Genomic DNA, 21,291 nt, shown 5'->3' on the forward strand with positions numbered 1-21,291 from the left:
GGAGAATAGACGGTGGCTAAAGGTGGGGCTGGAGACGAAGAGGAGAATAATCTCGTTATTTTCGTAAATTTTGCTCAGCACATAAACCGTAGGATATGGTGAACTCCCCTGAACTGATTCTTCTGCCATATAACCATCTGATTTTGTAAAAATACCAATATCACTTAACACAAAATCACTGCTTAGGGTAAATTCATTCTACCTACTGTTCTCATAGGGACATTTGCTGGAAAATTCTAAGAAATGATTTGCAGAAGCTATCAGCTGTGGGAGTTCACTATTATACCTCTGTCAACTTCATTCAATATAATTTACATTTTTTTTTTATACTGCCTCACAGGATTCCTTGCCATTTTTTGCACGTACAATTTCACAGCAGGGAAGGGGGAAAAAAAAGAAGAGGGAAAAAAAGATACCCCTCTTTCGCAGAGAAAGAACAGATGCTTAAAAACAGATTTCTAGAAATCACTGTAAGCCTGAGCCAGAAATGTAATTAACACCTATTTATAAAGAATAATTAAAGTTGTGACTGCCACAAAGAACAGCAAAGATAATCGAGGTAGCCCCTGCTTCTTTTTTTTTTTTAGATTTTTTTTTTTACACTGTTTGCAGTATTCCCACATGATTGCCACCTGCTCCCCCACTCAGCTTCCCCTATGCTCGTTTCCCCGGCAACCTTTCATTGGCTTTTCCTCCCAGCTATCGCTTTCAGTTCGGCTGCTCAGTCTAATCTTATTTGTTTTACACCCATCACAACAAGCAGCGAGACAAAGACAATCCTGTAAGAATGGGAGAAGGCCGCCGCTTTGTTCCCCGCTCACACCGGGTACCCGGGGCGGAGGGGGGGGGGGGACACGAGGGGGGACCGGGGAGGGGTGGGGGGCATCGTGCGGGCGGTGCCCCCCGCCTCTCCCCCCCCCCCCCCCATCCCCGCTCGGTGCTGCCCCTGCCCCCCGCCGCTGCCCCTGCCCTGCCCGTGCCCATTTTGCGCGCACGCTCCGCGGGTGGATGGGGGGTGGGGGGGGGGGGAAAGACGAGCACAAAAGAGCGAAGCGAGCGGGTCGGAGCGCTCTAAAAATAGAAATACTATTTTCACAGAAATGCCTCCGGGCTCCTTCCCGGCATACTGAGGATGAAAAAAAAAAATCACGAAAAAAAAAAAATCCACAACAACAAAAAAAAAGCCCCCCCATCCTCCTTGCTTCCCCCCACCCCCCCCTCCTTTCTTTCCACAAAGCCCCCCGCGCTACCTGCGCCTCACCGCCGGGTCCGCGCCCGCCGCCGGCCGGGGCCCCGCAGGAGCGGTGGTGGCGGTGGCAGCGGTGATGATGATGATGGTGGCGGTGGCGGAGGGGCCCGGCCGGTGCCATCGCGCCGGGGCTCGCTCCCTTCCCTGCCTCCTCGCTCCGCGGCCGCGCATCCCCCGCGGGCGGCGAGCGCAGCGCGGCGGGGCCGGGGCGGTTCGAGCCCCACCGCCGCCACCACCGCCGCCGCCGCCACCCCGGACAAAGGAGCCCCCGAGCCGGCCGGCCGCGCTCACTTACCATCTTCAAGCCATTCCACTCCATCTGTGCTCACCAAGATGGACCCTCACAGCCCCTCACCGAGTCGGAAGCAAAGAGAGCGTTATGTAAAAGCTGACATTCCTTCTTACAGCGCGGCTGCCCAGCGATGCAACAAAATCGACATATACTAGGCGCTGCAACACACACAAGCCTCCTCCTCTTTTTATGAGGTCATGACAGGAAACTCTTTGAAATACAATATGCAGCATTTACTGAAGCTCATATAAATCACTCGCTTTTAAAATTACCATACCTATTGCGCAGTCCACCAAAAGAAAATTACCAATCTTGAGGCTTCCCCCCCCCCTTTTCTTCTCCTCCCCCCCTCCCAAGGATTTTGCTCCGCATTTGTATCTCCAAAATGTCAATGTGGAAATTAACTCCCCCCCCCGCCCCTTATAAAAAAAAAAAAAAGCCTCTTCTTCCTTCTGCATTTCGGTTAGCCACATACCAGCCTCGCATCAGAAACGAGCTTTTCTCTTTATTCTGGGAGAAGCCACAATTACCTTAAAACGACCGAGTACATCCTTTATTAAAGGACACGCACACATTAAATATGAAAGGGAGGGAGGGGGAGAGAGGAGAGAGAGAGAGAGAGAGAGAGAGAGAGGGGGGAAAAAAGGGAGAGATCATGTACAAACACAGCAGCAGCAAGCCAAACCCATGTGAAAACACAGACTGAGAATGATGCAGATCTGGGGAAATCTGTATGTTAGCCTCTACAGCTACCTCTAGAGCAAACCGCTACGATCGAGCTTAAATCTACCAATACCTACCATAACCATTCTTAATGGCAAATATTGGGTCTTGAAAGGCTTCAACTCTTCTACAGACTGGCTAAGGTTTCAGGGAACTGATTTTTATTGGTGTTTGTTAGAGATCCACCACGCACAGCGCGTGTGCGGCGCGAGGACGCGAGCGGAGCCGGAGCGCGGGGGCGCGGAGCGGGCGCGGAGCGGGCGCGGAGCTGCGCGGAGCGGAGCGGGCGGGCAGGGACGGCCAGGGCCGCGCTCCCGCTGCTGGCGCTGCCTGCCGGCGGCCCCGCGCCGCGCCCCTTTATGGCACCATCTGTCAGCGGCGCCCGCGCGCTCATTGGCCGCCGCCGCGCGGGGAGGCGCCGCAACATCAGGTGCTATTGAAAGCGGCCGCCGCCAGATTGACAGCGCCCATGGTTTCCCTGACCCCCCGCGCCACAAGCGCCCGCGCCCCGCGCCTCAGCCGCTCCCGGCCCGCGTGAAGGCAGCCGAGCGCCGGCCCTCGGCCCCCGTCGCCTCACGGCCCGGCCCCGCCCGGAGCGGGTGGGCGCTGCCCGCGGCGTGGAGCGGCCCCGCAGCCTCGGCCCCTCAGCCCGGGGCGCCCCAACGGCGCCTTCTCGCCCGCCCGCACCTCACAACCCCGCCCGGCACCGCGCCCCCGGGCTGAGGGGAAAGAAGGCGCCCGGTCGAACAATGCGGGCTCGCCCTCGGCCGGCTGCCGCGGACAAAGTGCAACAACTTCGGCCCCCGGCTGCGGTCCCGCAGCCCTGCCCGGGCTGCTCGCCGATCCCGCACACCGCCACCCGTCCGCTCCTTCCCCTCCCCGACCCGGAGTTGCTCTCCTCAGGCACCCGCTGGCCAAAGTCACAGGCACGGCACCCCCTTGTCACAACTGACCGTGCCTTCACGTTCACCTCCACTACAGCCGCCCGTACCACGCTACCAGCACGGAGGAAACGTTTAATTTCATCGCTCGGGTGTCCGTCTCCACAGCCTGAGACGGTTCTTAAAAATTCAGTATTACTGCAAGCGGTTTTAAGCCTGGGAGCTAGAAGCTGAGGAAGCTAGGATGGGCCATGTTACAATCCCACCGAGCTCTCTTTGCTAGAGAAAGAAAACCCACTTACAAACCAAGCCCACTTAAACACTTGTGAAAATATGTAATCAAATAATCGCTGTTCTTGAAGTTTTATTTTTTTTTTAAACATAAAAATATGCCCTCAGAACCGTTCAGCTCAGAACTGACATTCTGTACATTTTAAATTTCTTTCAGCCACAGACACGCTCAAACACACACACAGACTAAACACACCAATAAAACGTATGAAATATAGTAAGGTTATAAAATCCAGCTACAAACAGACCAAGCCAGGAGAAAATCGCATTTAAAAGACATCATACAACCTATTTGTGGAACGAGCACTGAATTCAATTAAAATATGAACAATGTAAAAGGACTGCAGAGAATTTCTCTTACCATACGTCTTTTTGAGCACATTTGTAGCTTAGCAAAAACTAGCAAAGATTAAACTAGTTTGGAAGACAGATTTCCTAACTCAAATATTTAAGTGACCTATTAGGCTGAACACACTAGCATTGAAACGCTACAGAGCTAGTATATTACTATTCATTCACGTGCAAATATACATCGAATATTAAAGTTAAATTTGTAATGCAAATTTTTTTAAACCCGGTCTCTTTCTGGATTACGAACATCGAAGAAGGAACCCAGAATTTTTTTTAAAGTCTTTCCAACTTCAGCCTACTTTGTTGCTATAAATTTGTTATGCATATCAAAAGATTCAGCCATTTTTCTGAAACAATAATTGCAAACTGCTCTCCTCAAAAACCAGCTATTTCATCGCTCTATAAATCCAGGTACTCTGCACACTGACCACTTTCCCAAAAAGCACCCCACACATGCAGGCTTTCCAAGGAACACTAAAACAAATGCTCAAACGTCCTCAGAGGCCTCCCTCTGTAAAGACAAAGGCAGAATCCTATTGTTGAAAAAGTCAACCTTATTCTCGTGTTTCCAATAGTACCATTTATCTTTCAGGGTAAGTGCCTGACCACAGCATCACAGTTGTGACATATTTGTAAAGCATCAAATTCTCAATACAGCCTCTCCAGAATCAGCCAGCAAGCCCCTCAGCAAAGCATATTTTAAAACGCTATCTTCCATCCCCACAAAAAAAAGAAACTTGTCTTAAACAGCTAATCCAATATCAAAATGAAATCCCAGGGTTGTTTCCCAGCCCCCCCTCCCTCTCCTTACCATAAATGAGCAGTTTCTTGACTCATTAATGACAGTTTCCCTTAAAAGAAGTGATCTCATATCACTGAGCCCCTCTCCACCACGCATACATCCCAAAGGTTGCGGGTATCTTAGCATCAGTAGCCGCTAGCAAGCTCTCTCATACAGAGCCCAGATGGACTATACCAGAAGCCAATTCAGCGTTAATAACTACCTACTCTGTGCAGTTTAGAAGCCTTACGTGGCATAATGTCCTAGGCAACAGCAGCCGATTGAAACCGCAAATAAAAGACAACCCAATTCTCCAAAAGCATCAAAAGGAAAAGAAAAATGATAAATTGAAGAATGATTTTTTTAATCTCTTACTTTCAGAAGATTAAACTGAATCCTTCATAAACATATGAAAAAGGAGAAAAAACAGATGCTGCCCAGAAAAAGTGACAAAATATTACCTCATTATTTAACAAAGCAGCATTAAGCGTCCTGCTGATTTCAAACATCTTGCCACAGATTTTGGTTAAGAGAAACAGAAAGAATCCTTTGCAAGCCCTCTGTCTGCAAAGGGTTCTTCAATTTTCTTGCGCACAACAGAATAGTCAATATGTTATTTCCCTAGAGTTCGCACATTAAAACATCTAGTCAGTGAGCTGAATTTTCCCCTTATCACACAGTAGACTCCTGTTATATGTACTGCTCTCTTTGCAAGATTAGCCTGCCCCAAACATGGCTGTTGTTTAAACTATTCTTTAAAGTAACAGTTCACTCCATAACCACCAGGTGGGCAGTGTACACAGATTCAAGTAACCATCTTAAAGATTTTTCTTGGAATAGCTTTAGGTTGTGATATACAGCGTAACACCCCCCCCACCACCACATGCTTATCAAGCAGGGGAAAAAAAACACGTATATATTTTGCACTCTTCTGTGGTCTTTCCTTCCCAGAAAGAAGCCCAAATAAAAAGAAAAAAAATGAAAGCACTTCAACTTTTACCATTGATTTTTTTAAAGGGACCTTAACATTTGTGCAGGAGCAATTCATTCAGCAAAAATGAGCTAAATGGTAAAATCCAATCAGTTCCGAGAACAAAATGAAATTAAAAGGGAAACACACCCATTGGAATGGTCTGTACTGCAGAAGAAACGAAATTAGCATCAAGTTCAGCGTGACACTGTTGTTTCACAAAAACACAAAATTCAGCATACAAGTAATTCACATGTGGGGAGAGTCTGTTAGAAAATATGAACTATACCTTCAAGCAAATTTGAAGACAACTTGATAAGATACTGCTATGACGTATTTTGGCTTAAATTCACTTATGAAATCACTGTTGCACGCATCAAAGCACAAGACAAATACATGGGAAGGATACACTTTTCAACAGTGCATAAGCCTCCTGATTTATCAAACTCCCCTCATTCCCACATCTGCAAGCGCTTTTTTTTCCTTCCTCCCCTCTTTATTTAAGGCCAAACACCTCAAGGAATACTTCTATTACTATAAGATATTTATATATAAACTCACCCAGTGCTCTACAGCAACACCCAGAGGCTTGAATGAGATTGGGATCCTTTGTGCTAGGTGCCATACAAACATTTAAAGAGTCATTTCATACCAAAGGATTTAGAAACAACACTTACAAGATTAGAACATAAACCAGAGGTGTGAGAAGGAACAACGAGCCAAGATAATCAAGCGTCTTCATGAGCCAGGATAGATCGCTATGAGAATTACAAGATCTCTGGCAACTACCTGTGCTAAGGCAGAACCCAAGAGGTTATTTACTGAGGTTAAAGAATGAAAGCATGATACAGACAAGGGCTTCTTTGGATTTTTCCCCTACAAAGTACCATCAAGCTGATTCTTTCATATATAGCAATCCTTGCTGAGTAAGTATATGCAGAGTAGTGATTTTCTTTGTTGGCCTTTAACTAATATTAAAGTGATGCAGTAATGACTTAACCTTCTTGAATATGTATTGAGTTTCAAGTCATCCCTTTTTATACAAGGAGAAAGGTTATTTGCATCGATTTCTGTTTGCATGAAATAAGCTTATTTTCTCATTCACCATATGCCTTGAACACTAATTAAAAGTGTCACTTTCTTCTAATGTAAAAGCGTAATCATTTAGTAAATAAGTACTCTTGGCTTTCTGGTCTTTGTGATAATCTATTTAAGGACTTTTTATTTCCAGGTAACTTCAGTGCTTTGATTACCACGTACTCCTCTGATTTTGAGAGAAGTGTTTTATAAATATACATTTTTCCCCCCCCAAACAAAAAGAAAAAAGCTAGAAGTGCATCTTTAAAGCCCCACACTCCTCTTACCCCGAGGCAAATCCATCCAATCAATATGAAACCATTCACATGCCACCATCTGCCAAGCTGTAGAGCAATGTGGCTGGAACAGACCTCTTATAAAGCAGCAGTAGTCTCATTTTCAGTCTATTAGGAAAGCACCAGAGCTCTCATGTGCAAGGGCACAAAACTCCAACTCCGACTCTTTCACACCAGTTCCTCCGTGCACTGCTGCAGAACTCCTGTAATTTTTGCTGCTCGAGTTTCCACGCTAATCATCAAAGCAAGAGGGAGGAGAAAATGATCAGTAACAGTCCTATTTCACTGCAGTACAAAATAAAGAATTCAGTTTAATTCTATCCTAATATGATTATAGCAAACCATTTAAGTGCTGCTGCCTGTGAACCACAACCTGGCATTTTCCATCTTCTCATTTCCCACTCTGGAAGAGGGCTAAACATTTATACCTAGGACTACGTTTATTCTTTCCTCAGACATTTCTATCAAAGTTAATATTTTATTCTGATCAAAGAATATTTTGTTGTTCAACAGACGGGAAGGTGCAGGTAGATGAGGAACAAAGGAGACACGTGGGAGAATAGGAGGTGAATTTAAGCTATCAAGTGATTTAATAGAAAACAACAGGCTAGGAAAGGACATTACACGATCCAAGCACTAGGGTTTGCCCTATGCAGTAATTCAAGAACCTCTGCAGAAACAGTCTCCAGTTCAAGATATCACATCAACACTATCTTTAACAACACTGAGCTCACACGTAGCATTTTCATCAGCAGATCTCATAGTAATTTAAAATCTCATCCACCGCATACACCACTGGAAACCTCACTGCATGAGGTCTGGCTAAAAAAGAACAACAGAACACAGAGGGAGTTTATCAGGGTGCAAGCCCCTTACAAACATACAGGGAAACTATTTTGAAGCCATCCACAAAAATCACAGGGAAATGTGAAGCTAAGCACGCAATTCTGGGATGTTCAAAGTCCTAACTCAGGTGGAAAAAGCTTGGCTGAGATGCAATGGACAATTTGGCCTGGAGTCAGACTTCAGAACAGGAAAAGAAATCAGTCCAACACATCAGATTGCAATTCTCTATGCATGTGTGCAGGAGGTGGGATGGACCAGGGACAGAGGAACAATGATCACTGAGCAGTGTACTCACACAGAAACAGCCGCCTCCTTATTTGAACAGCTTAATATCTGCTGTATAAACAAACAAAATCAGCTTATTTAGCTACTGAACAATTTAAAGAACCACCACCGAAATAAGACACCTTGCCAGCTGCCCCATGGAAATGAAGCAGGAGTGTGTGATCAAGACTAATGTTGCATGACAGTGCAATTTTCTCTGGGCAACTGCTCTTTAAGGTTAGTAAATTCACATATTTGTGAAAGAAGAGTTAAATTTAAGGTTTCTCTACGATAAACATAAAATGGTAGTCACAATCAAACACTACCCACAAAAAGTTTAGAGATCCACAGTTGAAATAGTGCACATTTTGAGGCGATAGATGAAAAAGGATGACCAATGTGGTTTGGAGCTTATTTATTTCTTTCATTTGAAGAACCTCTTGGGAAAGCAGAAACCCATCCCTGCCTCCCGTTCTGCCTGTCATGGACCCACTGACAAGCTGCACAAGCCCTGGGCTGATGCAATGTAGTACCAGCTGTGCTGAGATTCCTCCTGATGCTGGCGAGATTAAATACATCATGAATCTACCTGGCAAGCCTGTCACCTTTTTGATCTGTGCCCAGAAAGAAAAAATCCAGGAGTAGCCGAGATCTAGCTCCTCAAAGATGCTGGAAGTAAAAAGACAAGCAGCAAAAAAAAAAAAAACAAAAACAACAAAAAAAACTTTCCTACATACATGTAAGACCAACTAAATGAGGAATTCTGATGCACAAAACTTAGGCAAGCAGTCCCTGTTCCCACAGAAGTCACAATTCAACTGTTTTTATACAAATATGCTATTTAACATTGCTTGCCCACTTTCTTTTTCATGCCTTATGAGATGTGTAATTTGAATGCTGCATAGCTGCTCTAAGTATCACACACCAATTTTCCAAAGATGTGTGTATTTGCAAATCCCACTGTGGATACTTATGTTCAAATGCTGGGAGACTGGAACAAAGCTCTCAAGGGCACAGCAGAGCACAGAGGTAACCAAATGAGTAGATGTAAATAGCTCTGATCAGGAGAGAAGTCTCACTGATATGAGATATCTCACATTCAAAGCTGGAAACCGGGCACCCACACTGATATGGACATGCATGCATGGCAGTGAATAAGCACACACAGATCTAGGAAATTGGTGAAAACCTAGAAAAGCTCCTCAAGTAGCTGTGCAAGAAAGCAGAGATGCTGTTAACAACCCCCCGGTCCTACACACTCCTGACATGTAAAATCTTACAGGGAAAAGGAGGGGTCAGTAAGGGGAACCGAGCAGGCAATGCCAAGAAAGGGGACAACAAACAGAAGGTGGAGAATTTGTAGAAATATTTGGCCTACCTAGTAGGAAGAGGAGAAAGGCAAGAGGAAAATGAGAGTCTACTCCTTACATAAAAGCACCTGCCATGCCAGCAAAGCCTTCCTTCCGGTGAGGGTGAGCACCTGAGCCACCTGAAAAGGTGGCCAGTGCCCCACAGCCAGCCCCAGCCCTGCGCTCTGCTCCAGCTCCCAGCTAACACACTGCATCCCTCGGTCACATTGCTCATCTTCTCTGGCCAAAATTCAATATATTTTAGAGAACCACAGTCAGCACGGCAAAGCGAGATGCAGCCGATATTCTAGGTTCATGCAGCACCGAGAGATGCAACTAATTCTTATCCCCCCAATCCCTGGTTACTTTACTTTTGTCTCAGGAATACACATTTCAATGCTTTTGGTCCCCTGATTTTGCTTTCTTCATTTTAAATTTAGAGATTAGAACTTGGATTCAATAGCAGACATCATAAATTCTGCAGCTTGCTTTGCTATTGCTATAAGCAGGATCCAACCCTACCTACAGAGAGAGTTAAAACATTTCTACGTGCTGCCAATTTTGCGTAATACAGTTAGCAAAGTTTCTACTGAGCACAAATGAAGAAGTTTTCAAAGATTTATGACTGCATTTTTAAAATGTATTTACTTGTAAATAATGAAAGGACCTAGACACTGTAGAAGTCTAGACTTACCATGGAGATTTACATGAGTTCAGCCATTTTTAATGCGTCTGTGTGAGCACAAAAACCCTCATAAAAATGTGAATAAGGTCCTTCAGCCAGTATTGCCTAATTTTAGAAAAGTTGATGGATCTAGCTTAAACTCATCTGTAATGGTGCTCTATATGCCTCGCACTCAGGCCAAATAATATCAATAGCAAGAACAAAGCTAAGAAGCTGAAAGGGGGATTAATGAGGTGATGTTTCCAAGCTTTGAGACAGCGATCAGAAGAAGATCTGGGGAAGAACGTGAGGTGGCTGGTAGGAGAACAGATCAGAGAAGAGGTGCAGGGGGAATCAAAGGAGCCTGACAAGCAGCATACAGAAGGGTTATGTCTCCTGCAACTCGCAATTACACAGGAAGGATGCAGAGCCAGGGAAGATACAAAAGAGAATAAAGACAATAAAAAGTGTCAAGAGCTATTAATTGTCCCAATTACTTCTCGTTAGAACAGCTGGCACTTATGGAGTATTTTAATAACAGTAGGCAGAATGTAAACAAGCCTTACAACTTCACATTTAAAAATCTCAGTCTCACCTGGGTCAGACCCATCATGTACCTAGCAGTAATCACCATCCTACCCAAACCCAAGGTGCTTAAAAGGAGAAAAAAAGTTTTAAGTGACTCAGCTACATAAATCAAGCTCTCCTCATGTCCCAGAGCTTATTCTTGTACTTGCAAGCATCTCTGCAGGAAGCTTCTCAACTACACCCATTTTATTCTACACCTTTCCTTTTACAGATAAAAAGTTAAGGGTTAAATAAATTGCTTCAAGTGCACCCCAAAACCAAAACTCAGGAATAAATAGCTCCCTTATGAACATGACTCATCTTTTTATTGTATAATCTGGATTCCAGAAGTGACAGTTTTATAACAGTAACAAGAACTAAGACAGTGAAGTACAGAGGGGGGAAAAGGTGGAAAAAACAGAGCAGGCACAGAACTGCAGAAAGGACCAAGGATGACTCTGTACTCTCCACACTGACATAGAAACAGGAAGGGGCCAGAGGAAAGCAGATACAAGAAAAAAAAATATCACACAGGGCTCTTCTTGCTCTCTACAGTTTACGGAGCTCACGTCTTGGGATCTGGATGACTCTCATCTGTCAAAAAGCCTTCAGTCTTTCCTATCCAACTCCTACAAGTTTCCAAGTGCATTTATGATCTTCATTACACTACTTTTTACAACAGACATATCTTAGCAGGTCATTTTCAGCTTTCTTTAAACCAAGGCAGATGAACAATGGGTATTTTAACATATACTTAACAGAAACCTATTTGAAATTCATTTACAGCTATAAGAACTTGTCTTAAGGCTTAGATCACAATTCCCAAGCAATCCATAGTGTGCTTGGATTTCCAGGGATCTATGGGGCTGACCTGCAGAAGCTGGCAGGTTAGCAGAAGGGCAGGTTTATGTTCTGATCAGCAGCCCTGGGGTACTGCAGAAGGGCTGACCTCACCTAACAATGCAGGTCCACAGCTGGGCTCTTCTCTCTAAACCTCCTCATACAGGCAGTTATGGCAGATGGTCTCACTTTCAAGGCATACTTCACCCACCCTGTTCTAGGCATCTTAGGTTATCATGCTCTGGACCTCACCAGCAATGAATCAAGGGGAGCCTTGCTCAGCCAGAGCCTCTCTCTGGTCATACCAATGCCACCACAATGTTTGGTGCAATTCAGCACAGCAGTTTTTAAGTACAAGCCGCAAGGAATGTGAAGCAAGTTTCAGACAGCCCAGGGAACCAGACATGGGATTAGGAAACACCTGCATTAACAGCACCTGTATCAGCTGAACAAAGCCAATTGTGCAAGGCTGTGTTGGTCCGCACTTGTAAAAGCCCATCATTAGAAGCACACAAAATTAACGAGCCCAACACTTAGCAATCTTCATTGATGTTTGTTTCATGAACTCCAAACTAGATGCTTCCTAATAAGTAAGAAAAGCTTCAACTCTGGACCATGACTTAAAGCCAATTCCAGCACTCCAAGCAGCAGAAGCCCTACAACAAAGTTCCAGCACATACAATTTATAACTGTTGAGAAAAGCAACAATCACATCAAAACAGCTACTCAAAATCTATCCAGCTACAGGCCATCACCCCGCAGTTTAAGAGTATTTCATTCCATTGCTTGAACACATTTATATTCTTCCAGGCAGTTTTCCTGATGTTTTATAAGGATTCCCCAATGCAACAACAAACAATCTTTCTTTTAATAGTATCACTGGATGCGTTGTAACCTGCATCTAGGGACACCCTGCTCTGCTCAGATAAAACTTAATTGTTCTTCTGACATCGAACAATGAAGGAACTTTAAACTCACCCAATATACTAACAGACCTATTTTTTACCATTTTCCATAGCCCTAGTGCCAGCAGAAGTAGACATCATGTAAAAAAAAAAACCAACAACACTTAATTAAGAGCATGAGTGACCAACATATACCTAGTGAGCAAAAGAATGCATTTTATTTTGTTAAACTGTGTTAATGAAGAGACTGGATTTTTTTTCTGCTGTGCAAAGGTCCTGTTTCTGTAAATAGAGGCAAAACTAACAAATGCAGTGATGCTGTGTAAGATTTTAAAGTTTCAACTGTTGAGTCCTTAAAAAAAGCCTTAGAGCATGCAACTATTTTCTCTTACCCTTGATTCTCTCCTTCCTTTTCTATTGTCTGGATGATCTTTTCCTTTCTGTTAAAATATCAGATAGCATATCCATATGCCCACCATAAAATGGTACGGTTTGTTAGCAGAGATCTCAGCTTCTGACCTTTCAGGTTAACAGCACTATTTGAATTTAAGGCACAAATGAAACCATTAACCAGTAACTCCCACTGACATTGCTGATGACCAAAGGTGCTCAACATTGAAAACGAGGCCAATTATTTAGGTGCTGTCATCTGTGCAGGAAGCCACCCACTTCAGCTGGTGAGGAGAGCATCCCAGGCTGGTGGATGATGACATGGCTTTATTTATTCCTGCCTTTGTCACTTTTCATCTACCATATGCTAGGGCACAGTCTTCAATGCCACCAGTGCAGAATGTGGCAGTGTTTCCTCGGCACACAGATTACATTAAGCACACCAAACCTCTTTTCCTCTTCTTCTGGGATGAGATCATGACTTCAGACACTTCACATGCACAGCCTGTGCCCATGACACCAGGAGCTACAAGAAGACCCATGACAAGACTGCACTTCTGCACATGTTGCTGACAGATGCAGAATTTCCTGAAGCAAGGAATGGCCCGAATCCCATCACTCACTGCTCCATGTGGAAAGCAGGGCCAACCTTTCCATTATATCATAAAATCATAACAGTAATTTATTAAAAAAAATCTGACAGAACAAGACACTATTACATGTTTCCCAAGCTTTTAAGTCATGAATGAAGGAAAGACATCTGACATACAGTCACACCAACTATGCAAACCAAAATAAGAATAGATACTAAAAAATCAATGTTGGAGGAAAAACACAGAGGTGAACATTAATATCTTGCTCCAAATGCTTCCTCAAAACTGAGGGAAATAGTTTTAAAAACCCCAACACCAAACTTAGTGAAAGCTTCACTTTACTCAGCTATTTTAAAACCCATGAAAACTTCACTTTCTACACAAGAGATTACTTGTAAGGTTCATATTAAGATGGACAGGCCAGATGCTCTGGTGTACCTAATTTGTCCATCAGCACTTCCCTCTCCTGTCCATAAGCTCAGCTTAACCATTCTGCTAGAGTGCAGCCACTGAGCAGCAGGGCTGACGGGTTAACGGAGAGGAGAACAAAGCACGTCAGCCGATGACAGTCCCGTACCACAGGAGGATCCCAAAAGCATCGTTTGATGCTAAATACGCAACACAGCCTGGCAAAGTTTCAAACAGGTTTCCAGGAGAACAGTCTGCAGGGCACAGCATTAGGTTCAGAGACAAGCAAGCAGGGAAGCCTCAGGTCATGCTGTGAGGGAACTCCCTGGCCTCACCTGCCCCAACAGGCCTCACCTGCAGCCTCCACCTGCACCAGGAGCTTTTAAGCTCCAAACCAGGGCAGGAAAGGCGAACTCCCACCTCTCAGTCTGTGAGGAAACCACTGTGTTTGAGAGAATGGATGGAAAGGACACAAACCCACACACCTACATTGTACTGACAGCGCACCTTCCAGGAGGACAGGGTGGGCTTTGACATCCCTGTAAACATCTGTAGGGTCAGATCAGCAAGAGGAAGACAGGCACACAGATCCAAGAAGTGCCTGTGCTGCACACAGCATCCTGGTATTACAGGGATTTCTTTCAACTGTGTGGTTTCATAAAGGGTAGCTAGTTCTGGGTACTAATAACCCTGATTCAGAACTCTACTCAGCAATGTACTCTCATTAGCTAGACCATCTGTGTAAAGGGAACAACCTACGCTGTCACAGCACACAGAGCCTGGGGCTGACCTTAATATCTTCCCCCACATACCAGCAGAGGACAAGAGGAGAGAAGTCTGGCACCCATTTCTTTCCTTCCTCCGCCAGAGGAATATGCCTGGGCTAGCAAGAAAGTTTCGCACCCCTCCAGTCTCACTGCCAGCTGTGGGAAATGTGGAGCAGCAGCTTCTCTTTCTCTAAGGTCCCACTGGCGAGGTGGGAAATTTGGCTGTCCTGTGAGTGTGAAGGCATCACAAGGCTCTGACTTACTGGGGAAAAAAAGAGAGGCTTCACAGATCATGTGGAATAAGCCGCCTGACATTCACAGCCAGTGTAAGTTATCTGATGGACTAGAAAGCACCCAGCATGACATGGAATCGCATGACAAACAGCACTTGCTGCTTTTGATCTTCTTGCTCCTTCCTCTGTACCACACACCTGTCAGCTTCAACAAGCCACTGCAAACTGCACAGTGGGCTTTCCTGTAGGTTCCCCCTTCCTACATCCAAGTCCTATTCAGGACTCGGACCCCTCACACAACTACTGCAGGAGTAACCTTTCCAGCAAGTGTATATAGATCCCAGGGACTTCAGAACGGCAAGGACACATCCCAACAGCACATGAAACACATGTCCCAAGACTTTTTTCTGCAAGTTCATTTTTAGTCATCCCTTTTTCATTAAACATCATTCCTCTGCAACTGCCAACAGCCAGCCACTCATCATATCTCTTAACAAGCTGAAGCAGATTAACTGCAGGTGTTAATACTTCCACAAAACAGCAGGTATGAGGAGTAAAGTAAGTCTTCTGTAACCTACAGCTTGGCCTGCAGCAGTGGTGGGCTTCAGGTAGGAGAACCCTCCCAGGAGGGCAAGCTCTGAAAGTCTTAGTGGGCAATATGCACTGAGGTGGGCAAGTCTGCCTTGCCCCCAGGGTGCCAGGCCATCTCTTTTGACCTAGAAAGCCTCTCCAATGGAAGCAGTTCTACTAAGTGATAACCATTTTTATATACCATGGAGGATTGGAATTCTGCTTAAGCAGTGAGCACCAGCTTAGCCAAATGTAGCTTCATGTGGTTACTGCACCTAGAGGCTATCAAGGATGGCAAAGTGCATGAATTGAGGTGTAAAAACACTCACTACAGGAAATTTGCAGTTATGCTTTCTTAAGCAAAAGTACATACAGAAAGGATATACCATGAACAAGCTTACTGGAAAGGTTAGAAAACCCACTAATGTATTACCCATAAGAAAGCAGCAGGTGTATTTTTGTTTTATAGCAAGCTTAACTGAAGGAAAGATAAAAATAAAGACAAACTTGAACAACAAGATGCAAAGACTCTTTAGTTATACATCGCATGGAAATATGGAGCACAACAGTTCACATAAAGTCAACTGTGCTGGAAATAGTGCATGAAATCCCTGAAGTGACAAAACTACTAGTCAGTGAAGAAAATGAAAGGAACCAAGTGGAAGAAATCAATCATGAAGAAAAGATGTTTTTTTCTTCTTTAAAAGGCAGGCAAGGGGCCAGATAACATAGGTGGACATATATGCAAAAAAAACATAGGGAAGCATAGGTTTAGCTAGGAGTACAGCAAGTGATATGTTTGATAATAAACCAGGAAGCAGGGACAGACTTGCTCCAAAGTAAGGAATGACAGCAAGCACCAAGGGGTGCAAACAATTTTTCTTGCACTGGAAAAAAAAATTGTTCTAATGCAAATGGATGAGCTGATTAACAAAGCTTGCAGAGACTGTTGTGAAAGATGGGTGAATGGAGAGAACCCAAGGGAGACACTAAGAGCATGTAAACCAAATCAGGGAGCAGCTGACTGCATTTAGAAGGAAGAGGCTATAGGAGCACTTAGAAACACAAAAACAAGAACATGACCTAGGCACAGTAAACATGCTGAAGTGGACAGGAATAGAAGGCATCTGTTCAAGGTATTCTTAAACTGGAAACATACAAGCGCAGTTTCACAAATAATACATTTGTTATTACTTTTGATAATCTGAGGTGGGTTTGGGGGTACCAGAATAATTATTTCTTACCGAATTCTTACCAAACCCATGTAGAATCTGTATTTTTTTTTCAGCACTAAAACCAACTGTTGAAAGGTGGGAAAAACCCTTAATTTATGGAAATCCTAAACTCACTCCCCCATGCATTAACTTTAAATCATTATGGGAACAAAGGCTGCATATTTTCTGTTATGAGGACATAAAATTACATTTTTCTTTAAAAATAGTTTACTATGCCATTGAAATTGCAGATACTTCTGTGCACTTTGGGGACTTCAAACACTGCATCAATTATCTGAATAAATAATGAAAAGACATTGTGAATAAAATGGTTCATCAAGCCTGGTTCACAAGTCAATTGCTTTTTGAATCTGGTAATATACTGTAATATTTGACATATTTTTGTTTTGCAAGAGGTCAAGAGTTTTCTGTGCTTCTGGACTATACATGGTATGAACAATTTGGGAAGAAAACCAAATTGATAAAGTATAGGAGGCTCAAACTGTAACACATTTAGATTCTCCACTATAAGCCTCTTTCCACACCAAAAGAAAGAAAACCACCAAAACCAGTAAATGCAATCAAATGGGACACGTAAAAGCCTCACCAGCAGTTCAGGCCAGTGACCAGCACTTAATGCTTTAGAATTTAGTCTCTGACAAATCATGCTAGGTCAAGGCAGAACACAAAATGCCTGTTTGTTGAGCTATCGTTTCCAGAGAGTCTCTTACTGGCACCTGGAAACAGCACAAGCATAAGGCTGATTATCATTTCTGTAACCCCAGAGGAAAACTATCATGCAAGATGTTTGAGTAAGAGCAACGCTGTTCGAAGGCAGCATTCATAAACAGAACAAAGACTAAACAAAAGGCTAAACAAGTACATCATAATTAACAACAACAACCAAACTTTTAATTAAGATATGCAAGAAAAATCAAGGAGAGCTAATTAAAAAACCAGAAGCGTATATGCTTTCTTAGAAAAGTCTGAATTGGTACCGTGAAGTAAACAGGCTAATTGTAAGTGATCACAATTATTTTGTCACCGTTACAGAGTTCAGTCGTGATTTTTCTGCTTGCTGTTTAATCCTAGATCTTGTTTGTACTCCTTTGTTGTTTTGATGTAGGATTCTTCTACCCAAATTTTTCAAAAAAACTGAAGAAAACACTACAGAAACTTAACCCTGCATGACAGGCATATTTTGTAATTAGTTTTGAGGCACTTTCTCTCCTGCCTAGGACAGTATAATTCTCACAAGGCCAGAATTATAATTACTGTACACTCCCCCTATTCACCCTGAACAAATCCACAGCTAACTGCAAATGGATCCCAATGCATTGCCACATCAGTAACGCCACACTCCGCCTGTTTTCCTTTTATCCAGGCAGCTAGACCAATATAAAAATATGATGTGATTTCACACAGATTTAACTGTTAGGTATGAACTTCCCCTAAGGCCAAAAAGCAGTTACAGATAATAGGAATCTAACTCGCAGTATTAAGGTTTTACTTCTTTCCTCCTGTACTACCCTTCCATGGAAATACATCCGCTTGGATTACTTCTGCAATTCTTCAGAACTGTTACCAGGCTGATTTGAACACTAGGAGTTGGCTAATGCTGATAGAAACAAGCTGAGAAGAATGCTGACACAGAGTTATTTAAGAACTTATTTGCCATGCATCTCTTTCTAGAAAATTAATAAAGTTTACTGACTTCCAGCTACAGTAACCCCAGGTATGCAAAGGAAAAATAAAAACAAGTACAATAGGAGTTCCCACAATGCCTGAATGCAAACACCCAACTGGCTTGCAGTTAACATCTCCCATGTCTCCCCAGAACCTTGCTGATAAAACCCCATGCCCTGCCTAGGCAAATGCTGACTGTTTCTGTGTAGCAAGCCTTTAGCAGGAGCCATCCTTCGGAAAGTGATTCTGCGGCTATGCTGCAGAACCAGAATTCTACATCTTAAAATATGCTCTTATATTCAATAAGAATTGACAGGCTTTCCAGGGATGCCCTGTTGGGGCCTATCTCTGCGCATCAGCCCAACGCAAGCCTTGAGCTGCCTGGGGAGAGCCATCAGCCACAGGCAGCACACCCCGGGCCCTTCTGGAAGGCAGCGGGGACACCCCAGGCTCTCAGGCCACAGATTGTCCCCTTCCCTCTGCCATGTGGCCTGGCCAGCCCAGAGCCTGGCAGCGGTCTTGGCTCAACCAGAGCTACAGCACGTCTTAACGTCAGCCACACTAAGCTTCTGAATTCAAGGGATTCCTTTCTCAGCAGAAGACTAATATATATTAAGTATATAAAATCATATATAAATTTTTCTGTATGTTTAATTTTGTATATAATCCCTTCTGTATGAGGACAAGAGGTGTTACCCATGTTTAGAAAAACCCTTTGAGGCATAAGCACACATGCTGGTGCCACACAACCAGCGTGGCCCTGAGCCGTGGTTCAAGATCCGCCATCTCCTCAGCCCACCCCGAGGCACCCCTGCCATCAAAGCCAGGCACACATTTTTCCCCGGTCCGTGTTTTTCTGTTCAATAGGTGGAATAAAGCAGAAGGTTTATGCCTGTGCAAACGGTTCTTCCTCTGCATAGCAATGAGCCTCACATCGTAATTGATTTTTTTTTTTTAATGTCATTTAAATTATTTTGGTATGATTTATCTTTCCTTACTTTTTCCTAAAACATCTCAGAATATTAACAATGAAATAAACGTAATAATACTCTAACACCTTCAAACATTACCTAATTTAAAAATCTAATTTACTTTCCATCATTTAGGCTTCCTTACTATTTTGTATGTCACTCAGGGTGGATAGTAAAATTAGACTATCAGTTTCATTTCTGCTCTGAATACGTCCCAGCTTGCGCTGCTCAGCCACTAGCACGGTGCTCCCATTTAAGCTTTCCAATATTCAGGAGGTTTTAAATAAATAAGCGGGAATAGGTTTAGTTTTATTAATATACGTATCAGGTGCTCTCCCCAGTTATTTTTATAAAAAAGGCCAAGCGCTGGCACACTAAAACTCACTGTTAAATAGAACTACGCGGCTTTCCATTAATATAGAGGCAACAAAAGCCTCAACCTTGCCTTTTTTGCCCCATTTACGCCTTATTTACACACTGTAAGGAAAGAAAGCGGTGCTGAGCTTGGAGCAAACCGCTGCAGGAGCTGGCAGCTATTTAATTGCACCCCCCAACACGCACACACAGCCCCCCCCCCTCGGCTCACCGCACACTGCACGCGCATCTTCCGCCGGGGCGTGCAGGAGGCGCGGGGGCGGCGGCGGCCGAGGCGGCAGCAGCAGCGCGGGCAGGAGCAGCGCGGGCAGCGGCAGCAGCACCAGGAGCAGCAGCTGCAGCACCGCGCGCGACGGCAGCACGTGGCGGCGACGGGGTCTCCCGCTCTGCCGGGCGGGGCGGGACGCGGCACTACGCAGCGGCGTGAGGCGGCGCCGCCATCTTGGCAGCGGCAGCGCCCGGGCAGACGGGGCTGAGGGGGAGCGGGGACGGGCTTTTTATCCCCCGTCAGGCGCCGTGGGGAAGCAGCTGCGCGCTCGGCGGCGGCGGCAGCAGCCGGGGGAGCTCGAAGGGGGCAGCTGGGGTGGGGAAGAGCGGCGGTGTGAGATCCATGCAGGGGGAGCGTGGAGGGCGGGTGAGGAGGGGGAGAGAAGCCAGCGGGGGTAACGTACCCGGCAGGTCTGTGGGCTCTGCTCCTTCCCAGGGCCGTCACACACGCAGGTGCCTCGCAGTTTGGTACTGTCAGTAAACAAAACGCAGCCGGCAGGACACAGTGTGTGTGCACCCCCTGCTTGGAGGTGCTTCCTTCCTTGTTTCTCACCGGGTCCGTGACCCCCTCCGATAAAGATGTGCAGGGAAGAATTCTGAGTAGGTTAAAAAGCCTCTTTTTTCAATCAATGCTCGAGGAAAGGATAAGACGATGTGACACAAATGTATGATCGTGTGCCACAAATAGAACATTGTGGGAAGCTTTCCCTTAAACATAAGCTTTGTCCTATATTTTTTCAAACAGTTTATTTCCTTGCAGTGTAGGTCATTCCTAACATTAGGCTAAATTTAGCTGAAGATGCACCAACGGCAGAGACAGACTGCCTCAGAAAACAGGCCCACGGTCTCATTGCATGGCCTGGTCAGGAGGCTGGATGCAAAACTATTTACATTTTTATTGACTTTTCCTCAGGGAGCTTGATTAAAGGTAATAAAATTGCAGCCATTTAAATAAAATATCTTTTCTCTAGAAAATTAAAAGTTTACAGTGTGGTATTCTTGTGCTGCAAACCATATATCCAACCTGCATTAATTTCAAGAGTATTTCTACCACACAGTGAGGAAATTCTAGCCCTAACATCTCGGGCCGTTTGAAGATCTGTACCTGAAACTTCAAAACAGGGGTCTAATCTCTGCTTCCACGAAGGATGGCAGAATTTGTACTTGTTTATGCACTTTGATTTTCAGTTCTTTGTGTATAAATTTAGCTGTGGGTGGGGTACCCTGAGCCAGATTTTTCCCTATATGCTATACATACAAAAAGAAAGACATACACGGTTCTGTGCTAGATTGACAATGAATTACATTTGCTAGCAAATACTGGATCAGATCCATCTGTTTCAGAAATTAGCATAGCATCAATTTGTTTGTTTGGCTTCATCTGTCTATTAGTTTGGTCAAAATCCTCATTTTAGAGAAACTAGCACAGACAGAAAGGACCCGTGATACTGTCTGTGAGGGCCTAAAATAC

At 44.4% G+C, this 21,291-nt stretch overlaps 1 protein-coding gene across 12 annotated transcripts in view; it reads right to left on the reverse strand.

Annotated features, from left to right (window-relative positions):
• ELAVL4 (ELAV like RNA binding protein 4) overlaps positions 1 to 19,989 on the reverse strand; it is a 78,971-nt gene extending 58,982 nt beyond the window's left edge. Inside the window, exon 1 of one of the 12 annotated variants that reach the window (XM_068690610.1) lies at positions 19,765 to 19,989. In XM_068690610.1, coding sequence (XP_068546711.1) covers positions 19,765 to 19,782 — 18 coding nt within the window. In that variant the 5' untranslated portion in view covers positions 19,783 to 19,989. The other 11 variants (XM_068690606.1, XM_068690602.1, XM_068690604.1 and 8 more) reach the window with 11 other exon arrangements.
• Positions 19,990 to 21,291: the final 1,302 nt, after the last annotated feature.

The sequence above is a fragment of the Anas acuta genome, chromosome 8 (genome assembly GCF_963932015.1).
Source record: "Anas acuta chromosome 8, bAnaAcu1.1, whole genome shotgun sequence".
NCBI lineage: Eukaryota > Metazoa > Chordata > Aves > Anseriformes > Anatidae > Anas > Anas acuta.